Source organism: Bubalus kerabau, chromosome 13, assembly GCF_029407905.1.
Source record: "Bubalus kerabau isolate K-KA32 ecotype Philippines breed swamp buffalo chromosome 13, PCC_UOA_SB_1v2, whole genome shotgun sequence".
NCBI lineage: Eukaryota > Metazoa > Chordata > Mammalia > Artiodactyla > Bovidae > Bubalus > Bubalus kerabau.
This window is the reverse complement of record NC_073636.1, coordinates 24,604,893-24,630,575: the sequence shown is the minus strand read 5'-3', so window position 1 is coordinate 24,630,575 and position 25,683 is coordinate 24,604,893. Positions and strand designations below refer to the sequence as shown.

The 25,683-nt window shown below is 42.0% G+C and overlaps 1 protein-coding gene across 1 annotated transcript in view; it reads left to right on the top strand.

The window, feature by feature from the left end:
- The window catches only part of C13H10orf67 (chromosome 13 C10orf67 homolog), a 101,332-nt gene that overhangs the window by 25,715 nt on the left and 49,934 nt on the right, over positions 1 to 25,683 (top strand). The window contains exons 5-7 of the mRNA XM_055545370.1: positions 10,727 to 10,882; positions 18,610 to 18,757; positions 19,871 to 19,929. Coding sequence (XP_055401345.1) covers positions 10,727 to 10,882; positions 18,610 to 18,757; positions 19,871 to 19,929 — 363 coding nt within the window. The remainder of the gene's footprint in view (positions 1 to 10,726; positions 10,883 to 18,609; positions 18,758 to 19,870; positions 19,930 to 25,683) is intronic.

Here is a 25,683-nt window from a genome sequence, read left to right as displayed (position 1 = left end):
GGGGAAACAGTGGAAACAGTGTCAGACTTTATTTTTTGGGGGCTCCAAAATCACTGCAGATGGTGACTGCAGCCATGAAATTAAAAGATGCTTACTCCTTGGAAGAAAACTTTTGACCAACCTAGATAGCATATTCAAAAGCAGAGACATTACTTTGCCAACAAAGTTCCATCTAGTCAAAGCTATGGTTTTTCCAGTGGTCATGTATGGATGTGAGAGTTGGACTGTGAAGAAAGCTGAGTGCCGAAGAATTGATGCTTTTGAACTGTGGTGTTGGAGAAGACTCTTGAGAGTCCCTTGGACTGCAAGGAGATCCAACCAGTCCATTCTAAAGGAGATCAGCCCTGGGATTTCTTTGGAAGGAATGATGCTAAAGCTGAAACTCCAGTACTTTGGCCACCTCATGCGAAGAGTTGACTCATTGGAAAAGACTCTGACGCTGGGAGGGATTGGGGGCAGGAGGAGAAGGGGATGACAGAGGATGAGATTGCTGGATGGCATCACTGACTCGATGGATGTGAGTCTGAGTGAACTCCAGGAGTTGTGATGGACAGGGAGGCCTGGCGTGCTGCGATTCATGGGTTCACAAAGAGTCGGACACAACTGAGGGACTGAACTGAACTGAATAAATTTTTAGTGTGCATCAATGCTCAAAAAATATATGGCAAAATAAGTGACTATTACTCTTTTCTATATACCTTTTGTATGTCTAGGAGTAGAAAGCCCTGAAAGGATTAGATGCTTTATAGGCATCAGTGTTTAATAAACATGTGCTGGTTAAATATGCTTAGTCAACAGTGTATTAATTGTGGTTCGTTGGTTTATCTAATTAAAGAATTATTTTAAAGATACGAAAGTGATTCTTTGAATCTTTGCTTTGGCTTGTTGGCATCACTTTGATCCATGACCTCAGACAGCTTTCCAAATCCTGGCCACCCAGTTTGTTAAGGCTTAGTCATAAGAAAGAAGAGTTGAAAAAACAGCCTGGATACACTCACTTGTGGTTAAGAGGGAACTTTTGCTAATGTGAATGACTCTCTGCTGCCCTCTGGAGACCAGTTCAGGATACAGGTCCAAGTGCTTTTTCAGCTGTGGAATAAGGTTTTAAATCTATTTAACTATTAAAACTAATACAGTTATGTAAAGTTTAAAAATAAAATAAAATTTAAAAAACAAAAAAAAAACAAGTTCTTGTGTGCTATTATAGTACCTTATTTTCAGATAAAAGAAAATGTTTTGTTAAAACTTGCACTTTATTTAGCTTCTTTTGGTCCTGGAAATGTATCAGCTCTGAATCAAATAGGAAAACAAATTACTTTAGGTCCCTCAGACACTGAGGGATTTAGAAGCAAATAAAACCCTTTAGAGAGACTGGAGGAATAAAAGCTTGGGAGACTGCCACTAGCTTTCAAATCAATAAGCAATTTTTCCAACATCATTTATTGAATATCTCTGCCTTTTCTATTGGTTTTTGATGTTTTCCTCATGTAAAATGATAAACTGAGGCATATTAAATTTTTAAGAGTTTGAGCAAAAATAAATAAGTTATGGGGTTGTATACAAAGGGCTAAGGGATGAAGTCACTACTTCCTTATTGGGAATTTTTTCTTCTGGAGGAAAATTCGGGCTAGATAGAGAGCCTTAGGGAACTGAGTATTGAGGGGACTTTGGAGAAGGACACAGAGGAGCAGAGGGAGCCCTGCGTAACCTACATGTGTTGTTCTGCACAGACCTGATCTCTTTGAATCTGACATGGTTGGGGCTGCAGTTCTTTGTCATAGGCGGCACTGGTGATGGAGCTGAACTGTGAGTGGCAATGCTTGGGGAAACTTCCTCCTTTTCCCAGGGCAGATAATTAATAACAGTGAAAGCAGCTATCACTCAGTGACTTATTTACTATGGCCCAGGCACTATACAAAGTGCTTCATGTGCTTTTATATTTCTGCTGAAAGACAAAAAAGACTCGTTAGGCTCAAATGGATTGCAGGAAAATGTAAATTTTAATACCTAAGTTTTTATCGCAGTGCCTTCCTTTTTGGTGTGACTGTGATCAGCGTTCAGAAGGAAAGGTGGATGAACTAACCCTCCTCTTCCACGTGTCCTCACTCGAATATTTGGATAAGACCCTAATATCTCGTGTCTTCTCCCCTCTGGCTAAGCTGCCATCTCCTGGAATGAAAATCATTATAAGTTGACTTCAAATATTCTCCCATGATATCTTCCTTATCAAATAATCACATCTGTTTTGGTACCTTTGAAGAGATCGTTGCAAACAACTCTTAGTTCACTTTTCAGGACTACAATGCTCCTATGGATAGCAAGTAGCAGTGCTTATTTCAGGGACAGCGTTTCAGGTTTGTCTTCTTCCATACTTCCTGAAATATGGATGAAGGTTCAAGGAAGAATTACCCAAATCCATTTCAAGGCTATTATGTTAAACATGAGTCTGTTAAAATGGTGAAATAGTAAAATTATAATTAAAAGTGTCTGAAGGGAGATAGTATGTATTCTTACAATAGAAGCCTTGCTGTGTTGTCATTGTCTTCCATTTTTGGAGGATCGCAGAGGTATAGAAGATCCCATTCTAATGAGAGCACTAACTTTAGATTCCAAATTTTGATGCAGCAAATACTATCCAGGTGTTAAATAATTTTTATTTCAGATTTTTTTTAAAAAATTCGTAATGCAATAAGATACCAATATTTTAGTGTTTGGAGGGGATGAAATTTTCCAGACTTTGATTTATGAAACCAAGATGGGCTTCTGCTAAGGGCAGGGCGCATCCTCTTGGATCGCCAGTAATGCAATGGCCTGAGTGAGGCTTTTGTTGAAAAGACAGCGAGAGAGAAAACTGCTTAGATGAAATGACAAGAAAATAAAGACTATAAAGAAAAGAGTTGCAAAATAGGTCATCCCATACTCACTATGACACAAGCTGTACAAAGCATCCTCCCCCTTAACTCTGCCCTTTCTCCTGAGTGATCACCCCCTTGCGTCCCTGAGTGCGAGCAGCAGGATGTGGGCACCCTTGTGATTAGGGTGTCCTTCTACCTCCAGATGCTGGGAGAGCACCTTTCTTATGCGAGGTTGATTTTCTGCTTTCAGGGAGACAGAAAGGAGGGTCAGAGTATCCCTCTTGCATTGAACATTTCTTAAGTAACTTTAATTCGAAATAATCAATATGCCATGGAGGCACATTTTAGGGCGGGTTACACTGGGCCCCCAACAAAGGATGATGAAATTTTGACAAGCGTAGGGAAAATTGGGAAAAGACAAGGAAGTGGCCCACTTGACATCACAGAGGCAATTAAGCTTCAGGGCACAGCCAGGGAACTCCCAGTCCTTTGGTATAAGAGGGCTGAGGAAGTGGTGAGAGCGGATATAGGAAAGGGAACCCATGGAATTTTTTTTTAAGTCTTTATTGAATTTGTGACACAATATTGCTTTTGTTTTGTGTTTTGGTTTTTTGGCTGTGAGGCATGTGGGATCTCAGCTCCCCAACCAGGGATCAAACCCACAGCCCCTGCATTGGAAGGCAAAGTTTTAGCCACTGGACATCCAGGGAAGTCCATGGAACTTATATTTTATCTCAAAGACATCAAATAATCATCATAGAATTCTAAGCAGCTTTTTTTTGTGAATTAATTTTTACTGGAGTATAGATGATTTAGAGTGTTGTGTTACTTTCTGCTGTACAGCAAAGTGAATCTGTTATATTGTACATATACATATATCCACTCCTTTTTGGATTCTTTACTCATACAGGCCATTACAGAGTATTGAGTAGAGTTCCCTGTGCTATACAGTAGATTCTTACTAGTTATCTATTTTATATATACTATGTATTTTATGTGTGTGTGTATATGTCAACCCCAATCTCCTTGTTTATTCCTCCTCTCTGCTCCACAAGCAGCTTTCATGACCTGCTTTAGATTTGCAAACCTGAAAGATAACTGTTTCTGGAGTATCTGTGGGACTTGATAAATAATACTTGTCCTCCCCCCTCAGGTTCTGGACGTGGTGAAATAAAGTCAGGGAGCCAGCAGACGGAGGTCATCTGCTTCACTGATAAAACAGACTACATGGTACCAAAACCCAGAGTCTGGCAGATTAACTCCCCTCACAGGCAGAATTGGGCTGGGGCGGTCTCTGTCTGCCAGGGCAGAGCATCGGCTCCTCAAAGAGAAAGGCAGGGGGCAGGAGACTGCCAAGATGTGACCATGTTCCTTCTGCTCAGGTTTTAATCAGATAAATGGAGGCGTCACTCCACGTGGAAGGAAACATCATTCCTTAGGTTTTTTTTCTTCTCTTAACACATTGAACTTAACCACTTAGCCTGTGATCAACTAGGCATGTGTCTGAGCCTTGGGGGATGGGGGAGGAAAGCCCTGCTCCCACCTTCATGATGCAGACCCCTCAGTACCATCCCCCGCTCCTCTGGGCATCCTGAGACCACTGGTGCCCTGGAAGACTCAGCATTGGGTTAGAAGAGTGCCTCATTTACATTAAACTCCAAGGTCGCTTTGCTCCCCATACTGAGAATTACCTCCTGGTCTGTTTCTCACCCCAGATTATATCCAGCTGTGTTGACCAATATTATCTGTCAAGAGGTTGTGCCTGTGAGGTCAAATAACATCATAAAATTATTCTAATAATAAAACAGCCAACAGTTATGTCCCAAATTTGAATATGAACTCCTTACTTTCAACTGCCAAAGGAAAAATATTAAATTTTCTTGTAAGACCAAAAGAATGAAAGTCCAAAATAGAATTTTCTTGCCACTGTGAATTAAAATACCAAAGACACACCCCTGCATCCTTCCCCTTCGCTGTTCCCTGCATCAGAGCCAAGTTCTCAGGGCGCATTGTGGTCAGGAAGTGGGTGACATGAGGGGAGGGTGGAGCGGATGTCAGCGCATCGAGCACCGCAGGCTTTCTTACTGCCAGAGGAAGGGCTGTACTATGGGAAGGCGACAAGCCATCATCAGTGCTGTGGTGTTGGACTGGAGAGGAAGGTATTGGTGTGAATGAATGTTGTTTAGATGTAGATATTGTATTAGGAGAAATTAATTAGGAGAAATTGTATTAAGAGATAGAGAACCAATAGGATGTATGAAGAGAAAGAGATGGAGATTTAAGAAATTGACTCCTGTGGTTGTAGAGGCTGGCAAATCTGAAATCTGAAAAGTAGACTGACAGGCTGGAGAAGAACTGATGTTACAGCTCGAGTCTGAAGACACTCTGAGAATTCCGTCTTCCCTGGGAATCTCATCTTTCTCCCAGGGTCTTCAACTGATTGGATGAGGCCCACCCACCATATGGAGGGTAATCTGCTTTACTCAAAGTCTAATGATGTAAATATTAATCTCATAGGAAAAATACCCTCACAGCAATATCTAGGCTGATGTTTGACTAAATCTGTGGATACTAGAAAAGGGACCCAGGCTCAACCCCTCTCCTCCCTTTTGGGCTGCAAGTCTAAGGGAGGCCAGAGCTGGGAAAGTTCAGATTTGATGTGTAAGAGTAGGCTGGATAGGGATTTGGGACTTTGAGGGTGTTTTTTTGGCTTGCCCTTCTTTCCTTTCTTCATTCCTTTCTTTCTTTTATTCAACATGGTTATTGCTATCTAAGAGTTTAAGAAAAAAAAAAAAAAGCCATGGCACTTTCCTGAGAGTTCTTCTAAGAGGCTGAAACATGAGACAGGATATCAGATTTGAAGGGGTGATGAAAAAAAAAAAACTGCTTTCTGCTTACCTCCTCTTGAGCCCAGCTCACTCAGTACTCATAATACATCAGAAACATTCCTGGAGATGAAGAGAAATGAATCCAGTGTGTTTGGGCCTTACAATTACTTTATGAAATGTCAAAAAGTGAAACTTTCTGTTCTTTTAAAGAACTGTGCCCTCCCTCCCTTCACCCCACCCCCACCCCCACCCTAAAGTCTGGAGGGGCTGAGCACATCCTAAAGGCAGGCTGGCCCCAGTGATGCCAAGTGTGTACAGCATCACAGCACAGTTTCTGGTGGGATTTTTTAAATGTTCTTATTTATTTTTATTTTTGGTTGTACTGGGTCTTTGTTGCTGCTCAGACTTTAGTTTGGGCAAGCAGGAGCTACTCTCTAGTTGTGATACACAGGCCTCTCGTTGAGGTGGTTTCTTGTGTGGAGCGCAGGCTTCAGTAGTTGTGGTGCATGGGCTTAGTTGCCCCTCGACACGTGGGATATTCCTGGATCAGAGATTGAACCCATGTGTTCTGCATTGGCAGGTGGACTCCCTACCACTGAACCACTGGGAAAGCCCAGCCATAGGGAAGCCCCCTGGTGGGAATTTTTTTTTTAATCTTTATTTATTTGGCTGTGTCTGGTTTTTGTTCTGGCTTGCAGAATCTTTCTTTGCAGCACATTGGAATCTTTAGTTTTGGTGCACATGGGCTCCATTTGCTGCTCCTGGGCTGCAGAGCACGTGGGCTTTGGTAGTTGTAGCACGCAGGCTCAGTTGCCCCAAGGCATATGGAACCTTCATTCCCCAACCAGGGATTGAACCCATATCTCCTACATTGCAAGGCAGATTCATCACCACTGGACCACCAGGGAAGTACCATGGTGGGATTTTAAATGAGCTCCCAGTGGTTCTTGTCATGTTATCAAGGAGATGACTCAGCCAGTTTATCAAAAGCATCTTTGTTAGGGCTTCCCAGGTGGCACAGTGGTAAAGAACTCGCCTGCCAGTGCAAGAGACCCAAGAGATGTGGGTTTGATCCCTGAGTCGGGAAGATACCCTGGAGAGGGAAATAGCAACCCATTCCAGTATTCTTGCCTGGAAAATTCCATGGACAGAGGCGGAGCCTGGTGGGCCATAGTACATGGGGTCTCAAAGAGTCGGACACGGCTGAGCATGCATGCACACATGCTCTAGGAAGCACTATAATTCACAGTCACATCACACGCCCTGGTGGCTCAGATGGTAAAGAATCTGCCTTCAATGCGGTTGGGTTTGATCCGTGGGTTTGAGAGATTCCCTGGAGGAGGGCTTGGCAACCCATTCCAGTATTCTTGTCTGGAGAATCCCATGGACAGAGGAGCTATAGTCCATGGGTGACAAAGAGTGGGACACATCTGAAGCAACTGAGCACATGTGCACTCACACACACCCACACACACACACACACACACACAGAGGTGAATATGCCTGATGAACAGGCATATTGTTGCCTGATTGAGATGCAAAAATCCTCAACAAATTACTAGTAAATCAAATTCAACATTTCCCATTTTACAGATGATAAAACAAACACAGGGAACTTAAGAAACTTGTTCAAGGCAACAGAGCTACTACTAAGTGTCAGATTCATCTGCAGATCAAGCCAACCTATTCTAATGGCACTCAGGAGATTGATAAGTAAGAGCTTAATAGGCGGCCTAGAAATTCCAAATACATGGAGACCTGTGGTCCCACAGTACTTCTGAGAAATTGCGTGCTGAGTATCAGCACTGATAAAATTCCCAGTCTGGTGAGGGAAGGGGAGAGAAGGCCAGCAAAAGTCAGGGATGCTATTTTGTCCATCGTGCTAAGGGAGTTAGACTTAAGCCTGTGAGGACAAGGAGGACTGCATTTTAGAAAGATCAGTTCAGCCACAGGGTGCAGATTGGTTGGAGAGGACAAAAGAAGAGTCAGATTCTCATTAGTTACCTATTTTGTGCATATATCACTAGTGTATATATGTCTAATCCCAATCTCCCAATTCATCTCAGTGCTCTGTGGTAACCTAAGTGAAAGTCACTCAGTCATGTCTGACTCTTTGCAACCCCATGGACTATACAGTGAGTGGGATTCTCCAGGCCAGAATACTGGAGTGGGTAGCCTTTCCCTTCTCCAGGGGCTCTTCGCAACCCAGGGATTGAACCCAAGTCTCCCACATTGCAGGCGGATTTTTACCCGCTGAGCCACAAGGGAAGCCCATGGTGACCTAAGTGAGAAGGAAATCCAAAAAAAGAGGGGATATATGTATTTGTATAGCTAATTCACTTTGCTGTACAGCAGAAACTAACACAACATTGTAAAGCAACTACTCTCCAATAAAAATTAATTTTTAAAAATGAGGTATTTAAAAAAAAAAAGAAGAAGGAAGTGAGTTAAGAGCTAGTGCAACAGTGCAAGTGAACAAGACAGAGCCCAACTGTAACCGAACGGGACCCTCTGGGGCCTTTCTGGAACAGACCCCTCCCCCATGTCCTCTGCTGCGCCTCATCTCTGAAGCACCCAGATAACAGTATCTGATGCACACTTCCTGAGCTGTTAAACAGATGCTGAAACCTTCACCAAATGGGACCTGTTAACTACTTAATGACCATGAGCACACAGCCTGCCGGCCTCCTGGATCCTAAGGAATAATAATATTTACCCCTGTGACACCTCCCAGTTGCCTCACCATCAACCAATCTGAGAATTTTGCACAAGCTGATCGCACACCCTGGGGCTCCCCTCCCTCACCTGGCCTTTAAAAATACTTTGCTGGGGAATTCCCTGGCAGTCCAGTGGTTAGGGCTGTCTGCTTTCACTGCTAGGGGTCAGGGTTCAGTCCCAGGTTGGGGAAGTAAGAGCCCACAAACTGTACACAGCATTGTCAAACAAATAAATACATTTTTAAAAAAACTGTCAAAACCCATTGGGGGAGTTCAGGCTTTTGAGCATTAACTGTGCTGGACTCCTTGCTTGGCACTTAGTAATAAACACTGAATCTTCCTTTACCGCAACCTGGTGTCAGCAGATTGGGTGTGCTAAGTCGCTCAGTCATGTCCGACTCTTTGCAACCCCCTGGAGTGTAGCCCTCCAGGCTCCTCTGTCCATGGGATTCTCCAGGCAAGAATACTGGAGTGGGTTGCCATGCCCTCCTCCAGGGGATCTTCCTGACCAGTGATCAGACCCAGGTCTCCTAAAGAATTGCAGGCAGATTCTTTACCATTTGAGCCACCAGGGAAGCCTGATGTCAGTAGATTGGCAGGCCCAAATTTTGGTGGTAACATCAAGGTGGTGGATCAGAGAAGGAGAGGGTAGGTTCAGGAGTGATTTAGAAGTGCATTGAACAGATTTGGTGAGTTAGTGAGGGAATAGAAGGTGCTTAAAATGACAGAAAATGGGTTTCTGGCTTGGGCTGATGTTAATGGGAGAGGCAAAGAGGAGGAGAGTGAAGATGGGAACCTCTGTTTGGACCTGTTGAATTTGAGACGCCCAGGAACTTACACTCAGGGCACCAGTGGGGTAAGTGTCTTAACCTCTGCAGAGCATTTAAGCTGGAGACATAAAACAGAGTAGAACAGACCTACATACTCAATACTGTTCTCTGCTGCTGCTGCTGCTAAGTCGCTTCAGTCATGTCCGACTCTGTGTGACTCCATAGATGGCAGCCCACCAGGCTCCACCGTCCCTGGGATTCTCCAGGCAAGAACCCTGGAGTGGGTTGCCATTTCCTTCTCCAATGCATGAAAGTGAAAAGTGAAAGTGAAGTCGCTCAGTCGTGTCCGACCTTCGCGACCCCACAGACTGCAGCCTACCAGGCTCCTCTGTCCATGGGATTTAGAGTACTGGAGTGGGTTGCCATTGCCTTCTCTGATACTGTTCTCTAGAATCACCCAATTAAAAACCGAATATTGTCATATGGTTGTTCTATTTTCACTCTTTCAAACTCTACCGCATGTTCATTTACTGATTTTTTCATTAGTATGGTATAGACTGTCAGTTATTTTGGGGTGTGCTGTGTAGGCTTTTCTCCGGTTTGGCAAGCAGGGGCTACTCTAGTGCTGTGCGGGCTTCTCACAGCAATGCCTTCTCCTGTTGTGCAACATGGGCTCTTGGGTGTGTGGGCTTCATTAGTTGTGGCACATGGGCTCAGTTGTTGTGACTCCTGGACTCTAGAACCCAGCTCAGTTGCTCCGCAGCATGTGGGATTGTCCCAGACCAGAGATGGAACCGTGTCTCCTGCATTGACAGGCAGATTCTTTATCACTGAGCCACTAGGGATGCCCTAGCTTGACTCTTAAATGCTACCCGGACATAATATTATTCTTCTCAGTCTGCCAGTATTCATCATATAATATTAAAACAATTTTAGTTTTTAAATTTAACTCTTTTAAATACAATATTATGTATATTAGCAGATATGATTAAGTTTTACTATGTTTATTGTAAGTCCATGTGTCCAAATATATTAGTAACAGATAATGAAAATAAAAAATTCTTCTATAATTCCCAAAAGAGTCCAAAATGGACAAAATGCTTTTGCATGTCTGTGTTGAAAATGAGATTTTTATATGTTGGAAGTAAATAGCAGCATCCATTTTATAGCATTTTCCTTGCTTTGATTTTGTGACACAATTCTTTCTTTCTATTCTTTTTCTTTCTTTCTATTCTATTTCTTCCTTTCTAGAGGAAGATCAAAGTAGGACATTCACAGTCATGATGTAGATTTACTGCTAAGGCTTACTATTTTTATTATTGGCAGACAGATACAGTCAGGGTAAGACACTGTGCTTCGTCTCTTACAGGATAATAGTGTGCTGTAACGCCATTGACACTTTTAGTGTATTGGTCAATATAAATATCATAATTTACTAAAGCTTGCATGCAAGTTGCAAAACTACAACAACTTTACAAGACAGGAGCTTAAATAAAACATGAAATGCTTTCTGCTGGCGCTAGCATAGTATCTGACTAGTATCTTTCTCCCCCCAGCAATACTTTGAGGTAGAAGAAGAGAAGACATCCCTGCATGACGCAATGACTGTCAAAATGAACATTTTGTTAAAAAGACTGAGGGAGAAAGAAGAAGTCATTAAGGAATTAAGAGAAGAACTAGACCAATATGAAGAATATGGATTTCAAAGAGTTGTAAGTTTCACAGCAAAGAATAATTTATGTTAATATATGTAAATGAAGTTACAGCTGTCTGAAAGCTTGGGTTTGGAATAAAGGGACTACAGTGGATGTATCTTGGGTGTCTTCTTCACCAAATAAGACAGTTCAACCCTTTTTTTGCTCAATAACATAGTCTAGAAAACCCATAATAATTATAAATAGGAGCAGTATAATTGTTCTCAATTTTTATTTGTAAGGGAAATAAAATAACCTATCTCCCACCCTAGAAAAGCATGTAAATACATTTTTGTTTTAATACAGAAAAGTCCCACCCTTTTTTTTTCAGTCCAGTTAATCTGAAAGACACAAAACAATCTCAAGTCAGAGGCTTTCAAGAATCCAGCTTGTAATAGGATGACCTTCCATAGAAATGTCAAGAAGGAAAGTTCTCAGAGGAGTTTCGCCCTGTTCTCCCTGTTGTAGTGGGAGCCAGGAGCTGCTTTACTGCTCCAAGGACTGAAGAGAACAAAAGTGGGGAGAGAGAGAAAGCAGAAAGGAGAGCTTAGCTACCTGTTGAGGAGATAAATGAGAAGGATCTTGAAATTGTGGACCCTGAACACAAGTTTGTTTTAATCTCAAATCAACTCAAATAGCCATAGAGGGGTTTTCATATTAGGTTCTAAGAGCAAGAAGTAGATTGTTTGAGTAGGAGAGGTGACCAGAGAAGCCAGAGAATCACAACCTGCTGAGTGTCAGTTGGCAGGGGTACTTCCTTACCTCAGAGCTCAGTTTACCAATGAGGAAGCAGAGACTTACCCATAACACACAGCTGGTAAATGCTGACAAGGCATGAAAACCAAGGTCCATCTGAATCCAGAGTCCCACATGAGGAGGTGTAGCTTTCTCCTCTGTATAGAGTAAGAATTAAAGGTTGCAATATACATATATATATACGTATACACACACACACACACACATATATATATATATATAGGGTTGGTCAAAAAAAGTTGGGGTTTTTCCATAGAATGTTATGGAAAACCCAAATTAACATTTTGGCCAACCCAATATATACATTCTTATATAACATATATTTCTTATATGTACATTATATTATTATATGGATTATGGTATTATAGTGTATATATATAAATATAACATACATAATTATTATAATTATAATTAAGTGTATAGTGATCCCTGTGTATGAAAGTGAAAGTTGCTCAGTCGTGTGTGACTCTTTGCAACCCCTTGGACTATATAGTCCATGGAATTCTCTAGGCCAGAATACTGGAATGGGTAGCTTTGCCCTTCTCCAGGGGATCTTCCCAACCCAGGGGTCGAACCTAGGTCTCCCGCATTACAGGCAGATTCTTTACCAGCTGAGCCACGAAGGAAGCCCAAGAATACTGGAGTGGGTAGCCCATCCCTTCTCCAGAGGATCTTCCTGACCCAGGAATCGAACCAGGTTCTCCTGCATTACAGGCAAATTCTTTACCTGAGCTATCAGGGATGCCCTGGTCACTAAGTGTACATCACTAAGTGTATAGTGATCCCTGTGTAGATACACATAAATATTGACTCGTGTGTGTGTGTGTGTGTGTGTGTATGTATATATATATACGGGAAAACTCTGAGAAGTAACACATCAAAATGTGAATGCTAGGAAGAAACACTTCCAGGTTCCAGGTTGCTGGGCTATTTAAGTGCAGTCTTTGGTTTATCTAAGTTCCACACTAGTATTCTTACTTAAAACCCCCAAAGTTAGAAAAGATAAGGAATTGAACTTGCACCATTCTAAGGACTTTGTTTACTAACTGGGGAAAGAATACTTTGTTTAATCTATTAGAATTCTCTATGTTCTACAAAAAAAAAAAAAATAGAATTCTCTATGTTTTTAAAAAAAGAGCATCTTCTAAGCAATTTAGTATTAAGTGTTCTTATCATAGATCTAATATAATTGAATATTATTTCTTTTTACATATTCTGATCGCCTTGGAGGAAGAGACACATCCAATTTTTGCATTTACTTTTCTTATCTTGTGTCTACATTTACTCTTAGTTTTTTGGAGAAAATAATTTAATAGAATTATTAGTAGAAAATTTAATAGAAAAGTTGTAATAGTTTTGGCTTTTTTTCCTGCCCTTGACTAACGATATCCAGCATTGATTAGCAAGATAATTTTGATCCAATTATTTCCCACTTGTGAAATGAAAAGTGATCTCTGCCTAGCCAACAGTGTTATGAGGGGGATTTGTTGTGAATGTGAATCACTGTGAGTTCTTTGAAGAAAGGCATGCATATAAATTCTAGTTATCATGATGGGGAAATACACAAGTCCTTACTACCATCTGGTTTACATTCCAAGAAATGCACTGTTGGAAAATATCCCAGTTTTGTAATTGAGCTTCTAACACAAGGTCTTTCTTGGTGTGTTTACACTTCCGATTGTCCTCAGCCTGTTAACTGGTCTGCCTGGACATCCTGGGTAAAGAAAAGATGAGGTGGGCGGGGCTTGGTGAGGACCACAAGAAGTGGGAGGGTCCACCCCTGCTGTTGTATAAGCAGGTATTCTCTGCATCTGGTAACATTCTGAAGACCTTGGTGGTGGTGGTTGTTCAGTCGCTCAGTCGTGTCCAACTCTTTGTGACCCCATGGACTGCAGCACGCCTATCCTTCACTGTCTCCCAGAGTTTACTCAGACTCATGTTCATTGAGTCAGTGATGCCATCCAACTATCTCATCCTCCATCACCCCCTTCTCCTCTGCCCTCAGTCTTTACCAGCATCAGGGTCTTTTCCAGTAAGTCAGCATTTTGTATCACATGGCCAAAGTATTGGGGCTTCACCTTCAGCATCAGTCCTTCCATTGAATATTCAGGGTTGATTTCCTTTAAGATTGACTGGTTTGATCTCTCTGCCGTCCAAGGGACTCTCAAGAGTCTTCTCCAGCAGAAGACCTTGGTTGTTTCACTGTAATTTGTCTCCATGGACACCACATCAGTATTGCTGTAAACAACTTAAGAACTGAGGAAGGTGAGACTCCTGATTAACTAAATGTATACATTTTCCCCAGCACCAGAGGACCCTAGTGCAATCCTAGGGCACCATTCTAGGGCATGCAGCAGCAGTACCCATGCTAGGGCAACGCAGAGCAGGGCTAGTGTACCTTTCGATAGGATGGAAATGAACACTGCAAAAGCAGGTTATAAAAAAAAAATCTGAAATTTCTCTTAAAAAATCTTCTAAGAGCTAGCTTTCCTAGAACTCCATGCCACTCAAGTTCTAGGTGAAGTGAAGTCATTCAGTCATGGCCAACTCTTTGTGACCCCACAGACTGTAGCCTGCCAGGATCCTCCATCCATGGGATTTTTCAGGCAAGAATACTAGAGTGGGTTGCCATTTCCTTCTCCAAGGGATCTTCCTGACCCAGGGATCTGACTGGGTCTCCTGCACTGCAGGTGGATTCTTTACCGTCTGAGCCACCAGTTGCTACTGCTGCTGCTAAGTCGCTTCAATCGTGTCCGACTCTGTGCGACCCCATAGACGGCAGCCCACTAGGCTCCTCTGTCCCTGGGATTCTCCAGGCAAGAACACTGGAGTGGGTTGCCATTTCCTTCTCCAATGCATGAAAGTGAAAAGTGAAAGTGAAGTCGCTCAGTCGTGCCCGACTCTTAGCGACCCCATGGACGGAGGAGCCTGGTAGGCTCCAGTCCATGGGATTTTCCAGGCAAGAGTACTGGAGTGGGGTGCCATTGCCTTCTCTGCTGAGCTACCAGAGAAGCCCTAAATTTGAAATTTCATCTAATACGACTGCTCCCTCTAGCGGTATAAAAAGCTCAATACAGCAAGTAGCTGAAATTATATTTGGAAAACCAAATTTGGAGAAACAGTTAGAAATTCTCAAAGCAGCAGTTGAAATAACTCACAAAAACAACTTGAAATAAGAAAATTGAATAGACAATAAGGGAACACTCTAGTTTGTTCTTCCTCATAGTCTGATCACATAAATTACTTCATCGTTACTAGTCTCATAATCTCTCTCCAGATTGTTTTAGAGTAAAATCTAAGAATGACAGGGAAAGGAAGGTTTAGTAAACATCTAGCTTAGCTTATATTTATGACAAGATGGAAATCAGAAAAAGGAATCTCGTCAAGTTACAGAAGCCTCATCTCTCCAGGTCAGAACATCCTTAATGTTGAGTTTTCCCCAAGAGGGATTCACTTGGTGTCTCAGATGATAAAGAGTCTGCCTGCAATGCGGGAAACCCACATTCAGTCTCTGGGTTGGGAAGATCCCCTGGAGAAGGAAATCGCAATCCACTCCAGTATTCTTGCCTGGAAAATACCATGGATGGAGGAGCCTGGCAGGCCACAGTCCACGGGGCCGAAAAGAGTCGGACATGCCTGAGTGACTAGCACACACAAACACATTCAAGGGCTGAGTGTCTTTTCAGGCTCTGTGAACCCCCTCAATGAGTTAATGGTACTCTGCTATAGTTTTCAGCTTGCCGTGCTATATGCTGATAAATCCACTCAAGAATTGCTGAAGGAGCTAGCTGGCCAGGGTAGTGTGTCTGTGTACCCATGCACACGCCTGTGTGCTTCAACTGCAGTTAGAGTTGTTTCGAAAAGACTTCATTTTCTTTCTTACCCCAACATGCATGAGCTATGCAACCATCATGCCCACCCACCCCCGCCACCACCAACACGTAAACGTGACTGTTTGCTGCTGACGGTTTTGAAACAGAGCCGTCATTCAAGAGCGGCAGCTCTGCAGGGCTGCACTGCCCCAGTGGGCCACTTTCTTGGCTGTCACTCACTGGGAAAGCACCTGCTCGTCTCTGTGACTGTCACACAGCATGGGCATGCAGCAGAAACCCCGACCCCCCACCCCCAGCATCAAATTGAGATGTCCAAGCACTGTACGCGGAGCCTGCAGGATTGAGACGCCAGTGTGGCAAAAGGGAGACTGCTGGGAAGGCACCTGCAGTGCCCCAAACAGTGCTTCTCAGCCTTTATTGACTTTGTGTGTGTATGGGTCACCTGCAGCTCCTGTTAAGATATAGATTCAGACAGGTCTGAGTTGGGGCCGGAGATTCTGCGTTTTCAAAAAGCTCCCAGGTGATGCCGAGGCTCCTGGTCCTTGGACCACGTTTGGAGTAGTGAGGCTCTGGAGAACACCCATTTCCAGAAATGGTTCTTGCACTACTGTTTGGGATTCTGAGGCCTCGGACAGGAATACTGCACATCCTGTGGCTGTTCACAAGAGAAATAGCATGTAAGCCGGCACTTGGAAGTCCTAGCGTCCACTGCATGATAGAAGAACTCTAATTTGACAAGTTCCTTTATAAATTTTAAATCCCAGAGTAACCGTGGATCGCACTGCAGGCTGTCTTGGGCAATAATGTAGCTTTAAATAGCTTTAACTAGTTAACCACCTTTTAATGATCTCCATCCTTCTTAACTTCGGTTTATTAACACAGCTTGTTTTAAAGAAGTCTCGTGGTTTCAGTGAGCCCAAGCCAGTGGTGTGGGCAGATGGTAGGAGAAACACCACCACAAAACCTGCCACTCAGAGTGTAACAGATGACCGCAGCCGCCCAGAACTATCCCTTTGTTCATTTTGCTAATGAGTGTCCTCGTTGCTGTGGGAATCTGAATAGTTAATTACTTGCAGTTCCTGCAGCTGACAGATGGTGGGGACAGAGCTAAAGGTTGACCTCTCAGGAACTGGGGCTGTCCATGGATTTGTGGGAGGGGGGAAACCCTTGAGCTGGAAGTGTTGCCTTGTTTCCTGCTTTTCTAGGAGATTTTTAGAAAACCCATTTAGGTGCTAGCTGCCACCTCTTGTAAATTTTACACTTCATCTGATTATTCAAATAGATTTTGTTTAGTTTATTATAATGGATGCTCATGTAATCCACAATGGATGTTCATTTTCTGCCACTGTTAGGAAATGTACATTTAAGCCAATTAAGGCAAACGCTGTTTGCTTTTTAAAAAGCTTTTTCAGTCTAGAAATTCATTGGTTGATGTTCTCAAGTTGAACCATGTGGGACAAGAAAATAATGACTGGGATTCTTTCTTATTAAGAAAATACTGTTATTAGTTATTAAATTTGTTAGTGCTCATGAGTTAAGAATGAATTGGGCTTAAATAATTTAAGTGGAATGGTGAATCAAAATCATGAAGATTCACAAATGGGCTTAGTGAAAAATTTAACATCATCATTATAAATATTAAGTCTGGTATAACTGACTTCATTAAAAAGTCCCTTGTTGTTTTTCAAGAGTTTATTCATGTACTATAAAACATAATAGCTACATATTTTTCTTTTGAACCATTATAATGGCCACAGAGGAAAACTTTTTTTTTTAATAATTTACTTTCAGTTATCTCTAAAGTTAAATAAAAGTGTACTTTCAAAAGGACACTAGTTATATTGGGAGGAATGACTTTTGGGGAGGAATGATTTTGTTTTTAAGAGAAGATTTTATTCTTATGTATTTGCAATCATGGGATTGCTACTAAAAGAGTAGCTTATAATTCATCTGAAAGTTAAAGTTTAAAAGTATTTCTAGTGTCCATATTGATTTTGAACAAAGGCATATAAATACTTCTGTCTCTTTTAATGTAATAATACAATGACTTTCAAGCATGTTCTTTACTAGTTTGAGATTACATAATCAGTTTAATATTTTACCATCATGAAATATAAAGTTCTGCATCAGCTTCTCCAACTCATTACATCTTAATTTTAAAAAGAAGTGAGGCAAGTAAAATCTAGACAGCCATAAGCAAGTATAGTCAGATGTTTTCAATAGCTTTGAAAACAGACGAGAAGAAGAAAAGAAGAGTCGCTGTCCCAATAAGCTTCTATTGCGTAAGAAAAAGCGTCTCCGTAATGGACATGGCAAGATTTAAACAAAAGACGCACATAATAAAAATGTAAATGAGTTTGCTTTACCAAAACTATAACTTTAAAGTCTTTTGTTGTAAGTTATCCTGAAACCTTCTTACAAGGTAATCACTGTTTGCATAGAGATTTAAACCGAAGTCTTCAATAGCATTCAACGCCTGCACAGTCCCAGTGTGACAGGCATGCAAAGCCACGTTAATGTTCAGAATATGAATTGCCTCTGGGTGGCTCCTCCACCAAGCAGAAAACCCAACTGTGTGGATATCCGTGTGCCTGATGGGCTCCATGCGGCTCCCAGCCTGGAAACGTCACCACTTTGACATGCGGTGTGCTCCTCTTGACACTGGCAGCGCTGACACTGGGAAATGCCACAAAGGCAACAAGCCCCCCTCCTTAGCCGTGCACTCTGCCCCCCGCCCCCGCCCGCACCCCCTCTCCCCGGCGCTGCTGCCGGTCCGCGGGCTCCCCAGCCTGCCTGGTTACGGCCGCACTTCAGACGCACACAGAGGGAAGTGTGGGTGGAGGGGCCCCAGCTGCCTCCCCGGACGCAGCCTCCATGATGAATTGACCTGAATGATGAGGGCACACAAACAGTATGATATGCATTATTCCTGTCAATAAACTGTCCCCATGTGCTGTGGTCTTTGTACAGAAGGTACTGCAGCCTTTCTTCCAGCAAGCTCTATTTTACTCTCCTTCCCTTTTTACTATTCATATTATAAGTGTGTAATAGAATTCAGAAAATTATATGATAGCTCTTCTGTATCTGTATTGTCTCGTCTTGCATATTTAAATCCTTGGCTCCCTGCTTAGAAATATGGAATTCTCCCTCTTTTAGGATTCTTTTACCAAAGAGAGCAGCCCTCTGAGAACAACTCTAGAAAAGGAAAATTTGGAGTTCAAAACGGAAAATGAGAGACTGCTTCAAGTCATTTCAGAACTCGAAGAAGAAATCCAGCTCAATGTAAAAGAAAATTCAGTATTAGGTAACATTTTAGAGTCGTTTTTGAGAAAACTCTATACATTGGGCACGTTTATAAAATTCATGGCCACGCTTGTCTTTTTCAAACATGTGTTTGTTACCAAACCATATTTACATTTAAAATATCAGCTTGTTAGCCACTTCTAATTTTCATTCTTTTCTTGGGACAGAAATTGGTCATACTCCCCTAGCCATGCCTTTTTAACTCAGGGTGGCTGTTTTTAAATCCAAGCATTGGCCTTTGAAAAATGTGCTCATCAGTGCTCAATATCACTTAGAAATATTATAAATATTAAACAAATTTCATGTGCTTGATCTAAAACCTAAAATTTATAACATTTTCATATTTGAGCATATATACTGAAGTGTGCTTTGTGAAGAAACAGAATTGGCCCTTCAGGAAAATATGCTCCTACTTACTACTTTATCTTCAATTTTTGGCACAAATTTTAAGTATAAATTTCCATTTGTTGACCCTATACCCCCTTCTTACATACCATAAACATTGGTAAACATTGCATTTAAATCATTGAAGTTGGATTGCTTTAAAGCATTTACAGGCACTGCTATTATTGTATTTATGGTTGCCCTTGAGTAGGCAATATAAAGTTTGTAGCGAAACATTGATAAGTTTTGCCCTTTGAGTAGACAATATAAAGTTTGTAGCGAAACATTAATAAAATCAGATATGGGGCAGTGTTTCTTGGATATAAGTTATACCATGCCAGCGTAGCTTCATTTCTCTCCTGATGTGGTGTAATAATGCGTCTTCAGGTTTTGGTAGTTCTTACCCAGTCCATAAAGTGCCACCTGCTAAAGCAGTTTGTATTGGCTGCGACTAACAGCAAAAATGTCCCTTGCTAGACTCGATGAAAAGCTTTCAGCCTTCAACCACACTTGGATCTTGAACTTAGTTCTAATCCCTATCTGACCAGCCGTCTGAACAGCAGGAAGAAGGCTGTGAATGTCAAGGGCAGTTGTGAAGGTCATAGTCCTGCTAGGACTTGCGTCCACCATGCCTGCCAGCAGTGTATAGCCTGCCCTGAAGCAGGCAGATTGAATACAGGGCCATAAGCTTGTAATTTCATGGTTGGCCTCTCTCTCCTTTTGTTTACAGAAGATGAAATTATAAGTCTGAAAGAGATGGCAGAAAAGGATCATAAAACTATTCAAAAGGTACTGTAACTTTTTTACATTGATGAATGACTCTTTTCAATGGAAATATCAGCATAATTAATGAAATAACACTATGCCCCCGCCTTGTGATGTCGAGAAAAGTCGATTCCTGTATTTAGTGTTGTTTGGGATGATTTCTCTAGTAATGAGAAAGGATTCCATCTTGAAAATGAACTCATGTTTTCTTTTATTTGGCGTAACCGAGTGTCTACCTTGTTGACTGTAAGGAATTGAGAAATCATATGACACAGGGAGTCCAAAGATATGCTTGTGGAAAAATGATATTAGGAATGGGCAGCCTATTTTCATATCAGATGTTGTTTTATCTCCATTTCTCTGTATGTGAATGAACTGGGTTTGTATTTTGCAGAAAATCTGTATTTAGAGCAGGGAATGCTTTTGATATCATAAAGATCAAGATTTCCTGGGGCATCCGATGTCACAGAACCACGGCAATTCCTGCCCTCCACACCCAGGTCAGGGGCTCCTGCTTTCAGCTTTCTCAGCTCTCAAAACCCTCTTCTGTGATGGTCAGTTTGCACTGCCAAAGGCCCTATAACCCAAAGACAGCGCTGGTGTCTGATCTTTTCCCAGTGCTGAGCACTGGTACACTTAAAAATATTCTTTGAGTGATTTCATAGAATAAGAATGTATCTCTAGATAGAGTTCATAAAATTTACAGATAAAAATGTGAATTTACATCCTCAAATTATTCCAAATAAAGTTTTCCACAAACTGAATCGAGTATCAATTTTTAAATGAAAATTAAAGTTAGATAAAATTAAAAATTGAGTTCCTCAGTCATGATGGCCTCATATCCAGAGCTCATAAAACTTAAGATTCAGATTTCAACCTAGATTTTGCACTTCTGGTATTCTTAGGTTTTATTTTTCATTAAAAAAACTTTTTTACTTTCGGTGGTGCTGTGCACATACAGGATCATAGTCCTCAGACCAAGGATTAAACTCACACCCCTGCAGGGTAAGGGTGGAGTCTTAACCACTCAACCACTAGGGAAGTCCTATTCTTTGGTTTCAGATAAAATTGCTTCCAAGAACTGATTTTTATTTTTTGGCCGCACGGCATGAGATATCTTAGTTCCCCTACCAGGGTTCGAATTTGAGCTCCCTGGATTGGCAGTGTGGAGTCTTAATCACTGGGCTGCCAGGGAAGTCCCAAGAACTATTTTCTAAAGAAATGCACACCGTGATGGGTCAGAGTTGGGAGATGTTTCCTATGATCACTGAATCCATCACAGGTTTTCACAACATAAAGTCATTTTCTGGTGCTTGAGCCTGTTTTCAATGGTGAGGGTACAAGTGCCATTCTTACAGAGATAATGAGAGTATAAGAGACCAGTTCAGCCTTCTTGGCATCAACTTTTAAGGCTAAAAATGAAATCTCAGCTTTCTAGTTTTACTTAATAACCTCCAAGGGCATCATCTCAGTTTATGTAAACATTTCTCCAGTTTCTCAGTCTGTGCTGTCACTGGTAAAGATGAGTCAGACAAGCCTACTCTTCTCTGGGAAAAGTTCAAGGAAATTAAAAAAAAGTCTCACTGTTGAGGCATCAATTAGAAAGAAACACCTTCACTGAGTGGCTGGTCATATTAAACGCTGCCTTCATTCTCTAGAGCTGCACTGCCCAGCGTTAGCCACGTGTGGCTATTGAAAGCCTATGTCTAGTGCAACTGAGAAAATGAATTTTAAATTAGGTTTACTTTTAATTTTTAAATTTCAATATAAAATACTGATATTTGTTTCAGTTAGTGAAAAACTTTTATGTATATTTTGAATAATCTGAGCATGTGAATGTACATTTCTATTTGTAAATTTTATGAAATCTAAATGCAGATCAAGTATCTGCCATAAAATTTTAGCCTTCAAATTGAGATGTGCTCTAAGTGAAAAATACACACTGGATTTCAAAGACTTAGGTGCTGTAAGGAATGTGAAATATTTTGCTAATGATTTTTAATATTGATTATTATATATTTAAGCTATTTTGCATAGCTATTGGTATAAATAAAATATATTATTAAAGTTAATATCACCTTTTTTTACCTTTTTAAGAAAGCTGTTTAAAATTCAGTTATATATATGACACATATTTTTATTTGACAATTTTGTTCTAAACAAATATAGCAAATCTGTAGTGTGTTTGATCATATTTTTTTTCCTGTCTCTCTTCTTTTTTTTCTTTACATACACTAGGCCTCCACACAGATGTTGAATGTAGACATGATTTGTTTTTTTTTATTATAAATTTATTTATTTTAATCGGAGGGTAATTACTTTACAATATCGTATTGGTTTTGCCATACATCAACATGAATCCGCCACGGGTATACACGTGTTCCCCATCTTGAACCCCCTTCCCACCTCCCTCCCCGTATCATCTCTCTGGGTCATCCCAGTGTACCAGCCCCAAGCATCCTGTATTATGCATCGAACCTGGACTGGCGATTCATTTCATATATGATATTATATGATTTGGTTTTGAGCAGGAAAAATCTAGACCCTTGGGTCTCTGTTCCATTTCTGACACTGTAGTTACTTGGGCCAGTTTCTCATTCTCCTTCTTCCTGAGTCTCACAGACTTACTGTGTGGATAGAATGAGATAATGTACATCAAAAGGCTTTGTCAATTGGAAAGCAGACCAGGAGTTGTTGACCGAAATGAGAGCTAATATTTACTGGTTTGTTTCCAATATCCTTCATCAAATCAATTGATTCAGCAGTGTTCATTAGATGCCTTTTAGTGCCAGGCACTGCTGAGATGCAGAAATTTTATACACACATACACATACACACATACACACACATATACACACACACACAAACACACACACACGGGCTTGTTGTGAAAGAGATCAAGTCTAGAGAGAGACGATAACCATAGGGAGTGTGATGGTGCTGTAATAGACATATGTACATAGGGAAACAATGAAAACTGAGAAGCTGTATTTTCTTGGGCTCCAAAATCACTGCAGATGGTGACTGCAACCATGAAATTGAAAGAAGCTTGCTCCTTGAAAGAAAAGCTATGACCAACCTAGACAGCATATTAAAAAGCAGAGACATTATTTTGCCGACAAAGGTCCATCTAGTCAAAGCTGTGGTTTTTCCAGTAGTCATGTATGAATGTGAAAGAAAGAAAGAAAGTGCGGTCACTCAGTTGTGTCCGACTCTTTGTGACCCCATGGACTGTAGCCTACCACGCTCTCCGGCCATGGGATTTTCCAGGCAAGAGTATTGGAGCGGGTTGCCATTTCCTTCTCCAGAGGATCTTCCTGACCCCGGGATCGAACCTGGGTTTCCCGCATTGTAGGCAGATGCTTTACTGTCTGAGCCACCAGGGAAGAGTCTTGTATGAATGTGAGAGTTGGACAATAAAGATAGGTGAGCATCAAAGAATTGATGCTTTTGAACTGTGGTGTTGGAGAAGACTCTTGAGAGTCCCTTGGACTGCAAGGAGATCCAACCAGTCAATCCTAAAGGAAATCAGTCCTGAATATTCATTGGAAGGACTGAAGCTGAAGCTAAAACTCCAATACTTTGGCCACATGATGCAAAGAACTGACTCATTGGAAAAGACCCTGATGCTGGGAAAGATTGAAGGCGGGAGGAGAAGGGGATGAGAGGATGAGATGGTTGGATGGCATCACCGACTCAATGGACATGAGTTTGAGCATGCTCTGGGAGTTGGTAATGGACAGGGAAGCCTGGCATGCTGCAGTCCATGAGATCCCTAAGAGTTGGACATGCCTGAGTGACTGAACTGAAAATTGACCTGGAAGGTTCTAGAAATACTTTACAAATTTTTCCAGACCTATCTCCTACTCTTTCTCTCGAACTGATTCCAGGTGTTTAGGGTTTCCCTGGTGGTTCACACGGTAAAGAATCTGCCCGCAATGCAGGAGACCTGGGTTTGATCCCTGAGTCAGGAAGATCCCCTGGAGAAGAGAATGGCTACTCACTCCAGTAATCTTGCCTGGAGAATCCCATGGACAGAGGAGCCTGACAGGCTACAGTCCATGGGGTTGCAAAGAGTTGGACACGACTGAAGTAATTTAGCATGCATACATGTAGGAGGGTGGAAGGCTGCATACAGATTATGAATGTGTAAAGTGTAAGTTACCCCCGTGGAACTCTGGTGTGGCTGGAGCAGGAGGTGGGATCTAGTGAGACCATGTGGTGAGATTTGTGTAAGTACAGGAAGAGGGGGGTGTCTGGGGTGTGAGGAAGGAGTAAACAGAAACCAGAAGAGTGTAAAGGAGCAGCTCGGAAGGCTTTGGATAAGCTAGATGTTCGCCTATGCAGCCCTCTCTCTGCTTACAGGCGTGTCTGACTCTTTGTGACTCCATGGACTGTAGCCCACCAAGCTCCTATGTCCATGGGGTTTTCCAGGCAAGAATACTAGAGTGGATTGCCATTTCCTCCTCCAGGAAATCTTCCCAACCCAAGGATCAAACTGGCATCTCCTGTGCCTCCTGCTTGGCAGGCAGATTCTTTTACCACTGAGCTACCCGGGAAGCCTTTCATCCCTGGATACAATTTAAAATGAGTTGAAAATGGGACTGAAACACTGTTAAGATTCAGCAGCTTTTATGTTTAAATTTTAGTAGTTGAATGACAGCTGGATCTGTTTCAGCTGTGGCTACAAGATGAATTTCCTTCTGAGGGGGGACAGACCAGCAGTCAGAGATTATATCCCAGGTGTGGCAGTGTCAGGATACAGGGCAGTGTTGGTTGCTATGGGGATAGTTGGGGGCACAGCCAGCCTGGATCATAAGAGATCAGGGAAGTTCAGAGGAAGGGCATCGAACTGGCCCTCGGAAGAAAGGTTAGAGTTTGCCAGGAAAGGATGAAAAGGAGAGAAGTGGGAAGAGCCAGAACATGTATATGGGAAGGGTACATGACTGATTACGGCGGGAGGATGTGTGGGAACAGGGGTGGCTAGAAGCAGGGCACGTGGCTGAGGATTGTTATGCATTTCGTGGGGAGTGTGAGTTGCCTCCTGAGTGAAAGGGCCATCTTGGACACTCGGGCAGGATGGGATTCGTGTTTCAGAGAAAGGACAAATGGAAGAAAGGAAAACCCAGGGCCAGAGAGACACCAATTAAAAGATTTCTTATATAAACCGGGATAACTTAATAGAAAGTCCTGAAACAGGAAGAAGACAGTGACACGGGGATGAAGAAGGGGGTAGATGAATTCAAGAGATGATTAGGTAATAAAAGCCATGGTCTTTGATAAGATTGAAAGTGGGAGAGATAAAGGAAGAGAAGTGGACGGCTGACACTCAGACGAAAATCAGTACAGTGGTAGAGCAGCAGAGAGTGGATTTCACAGAAACCAAGCAAGAGGCTTGAGAGTCCCTTGGGCTGCAAGGAGATCCAACCAGTCAATCCTAAAGGAAATCAACTCTGAATATTCATTGCAAGGACTGATGCTGAAGTTAAAGTGCCAATACTTTGGCCACCTGATGCGAAGAGCCAACTCATTGGAAAAGATTCTGATGATGGGAAAGATTGAGGGCAGGAGGAGAAGAGAGTGGCAGAGGATGAGATGGTTGGAGTTGGTGGACATGAATTTGAGCAAACGAAGTAAACTCTGGAAGATAGTGAAGGACAGGGAAGCCTGGCCTGCTGCAGTCCATGGGGGTTGCAAAGAGCCGGACACAACTTAGCGACTGAACAACAACAACAAAGCAAAAGGCTCAAGAAGAGAGGATCCATTCCAGCACTTCCC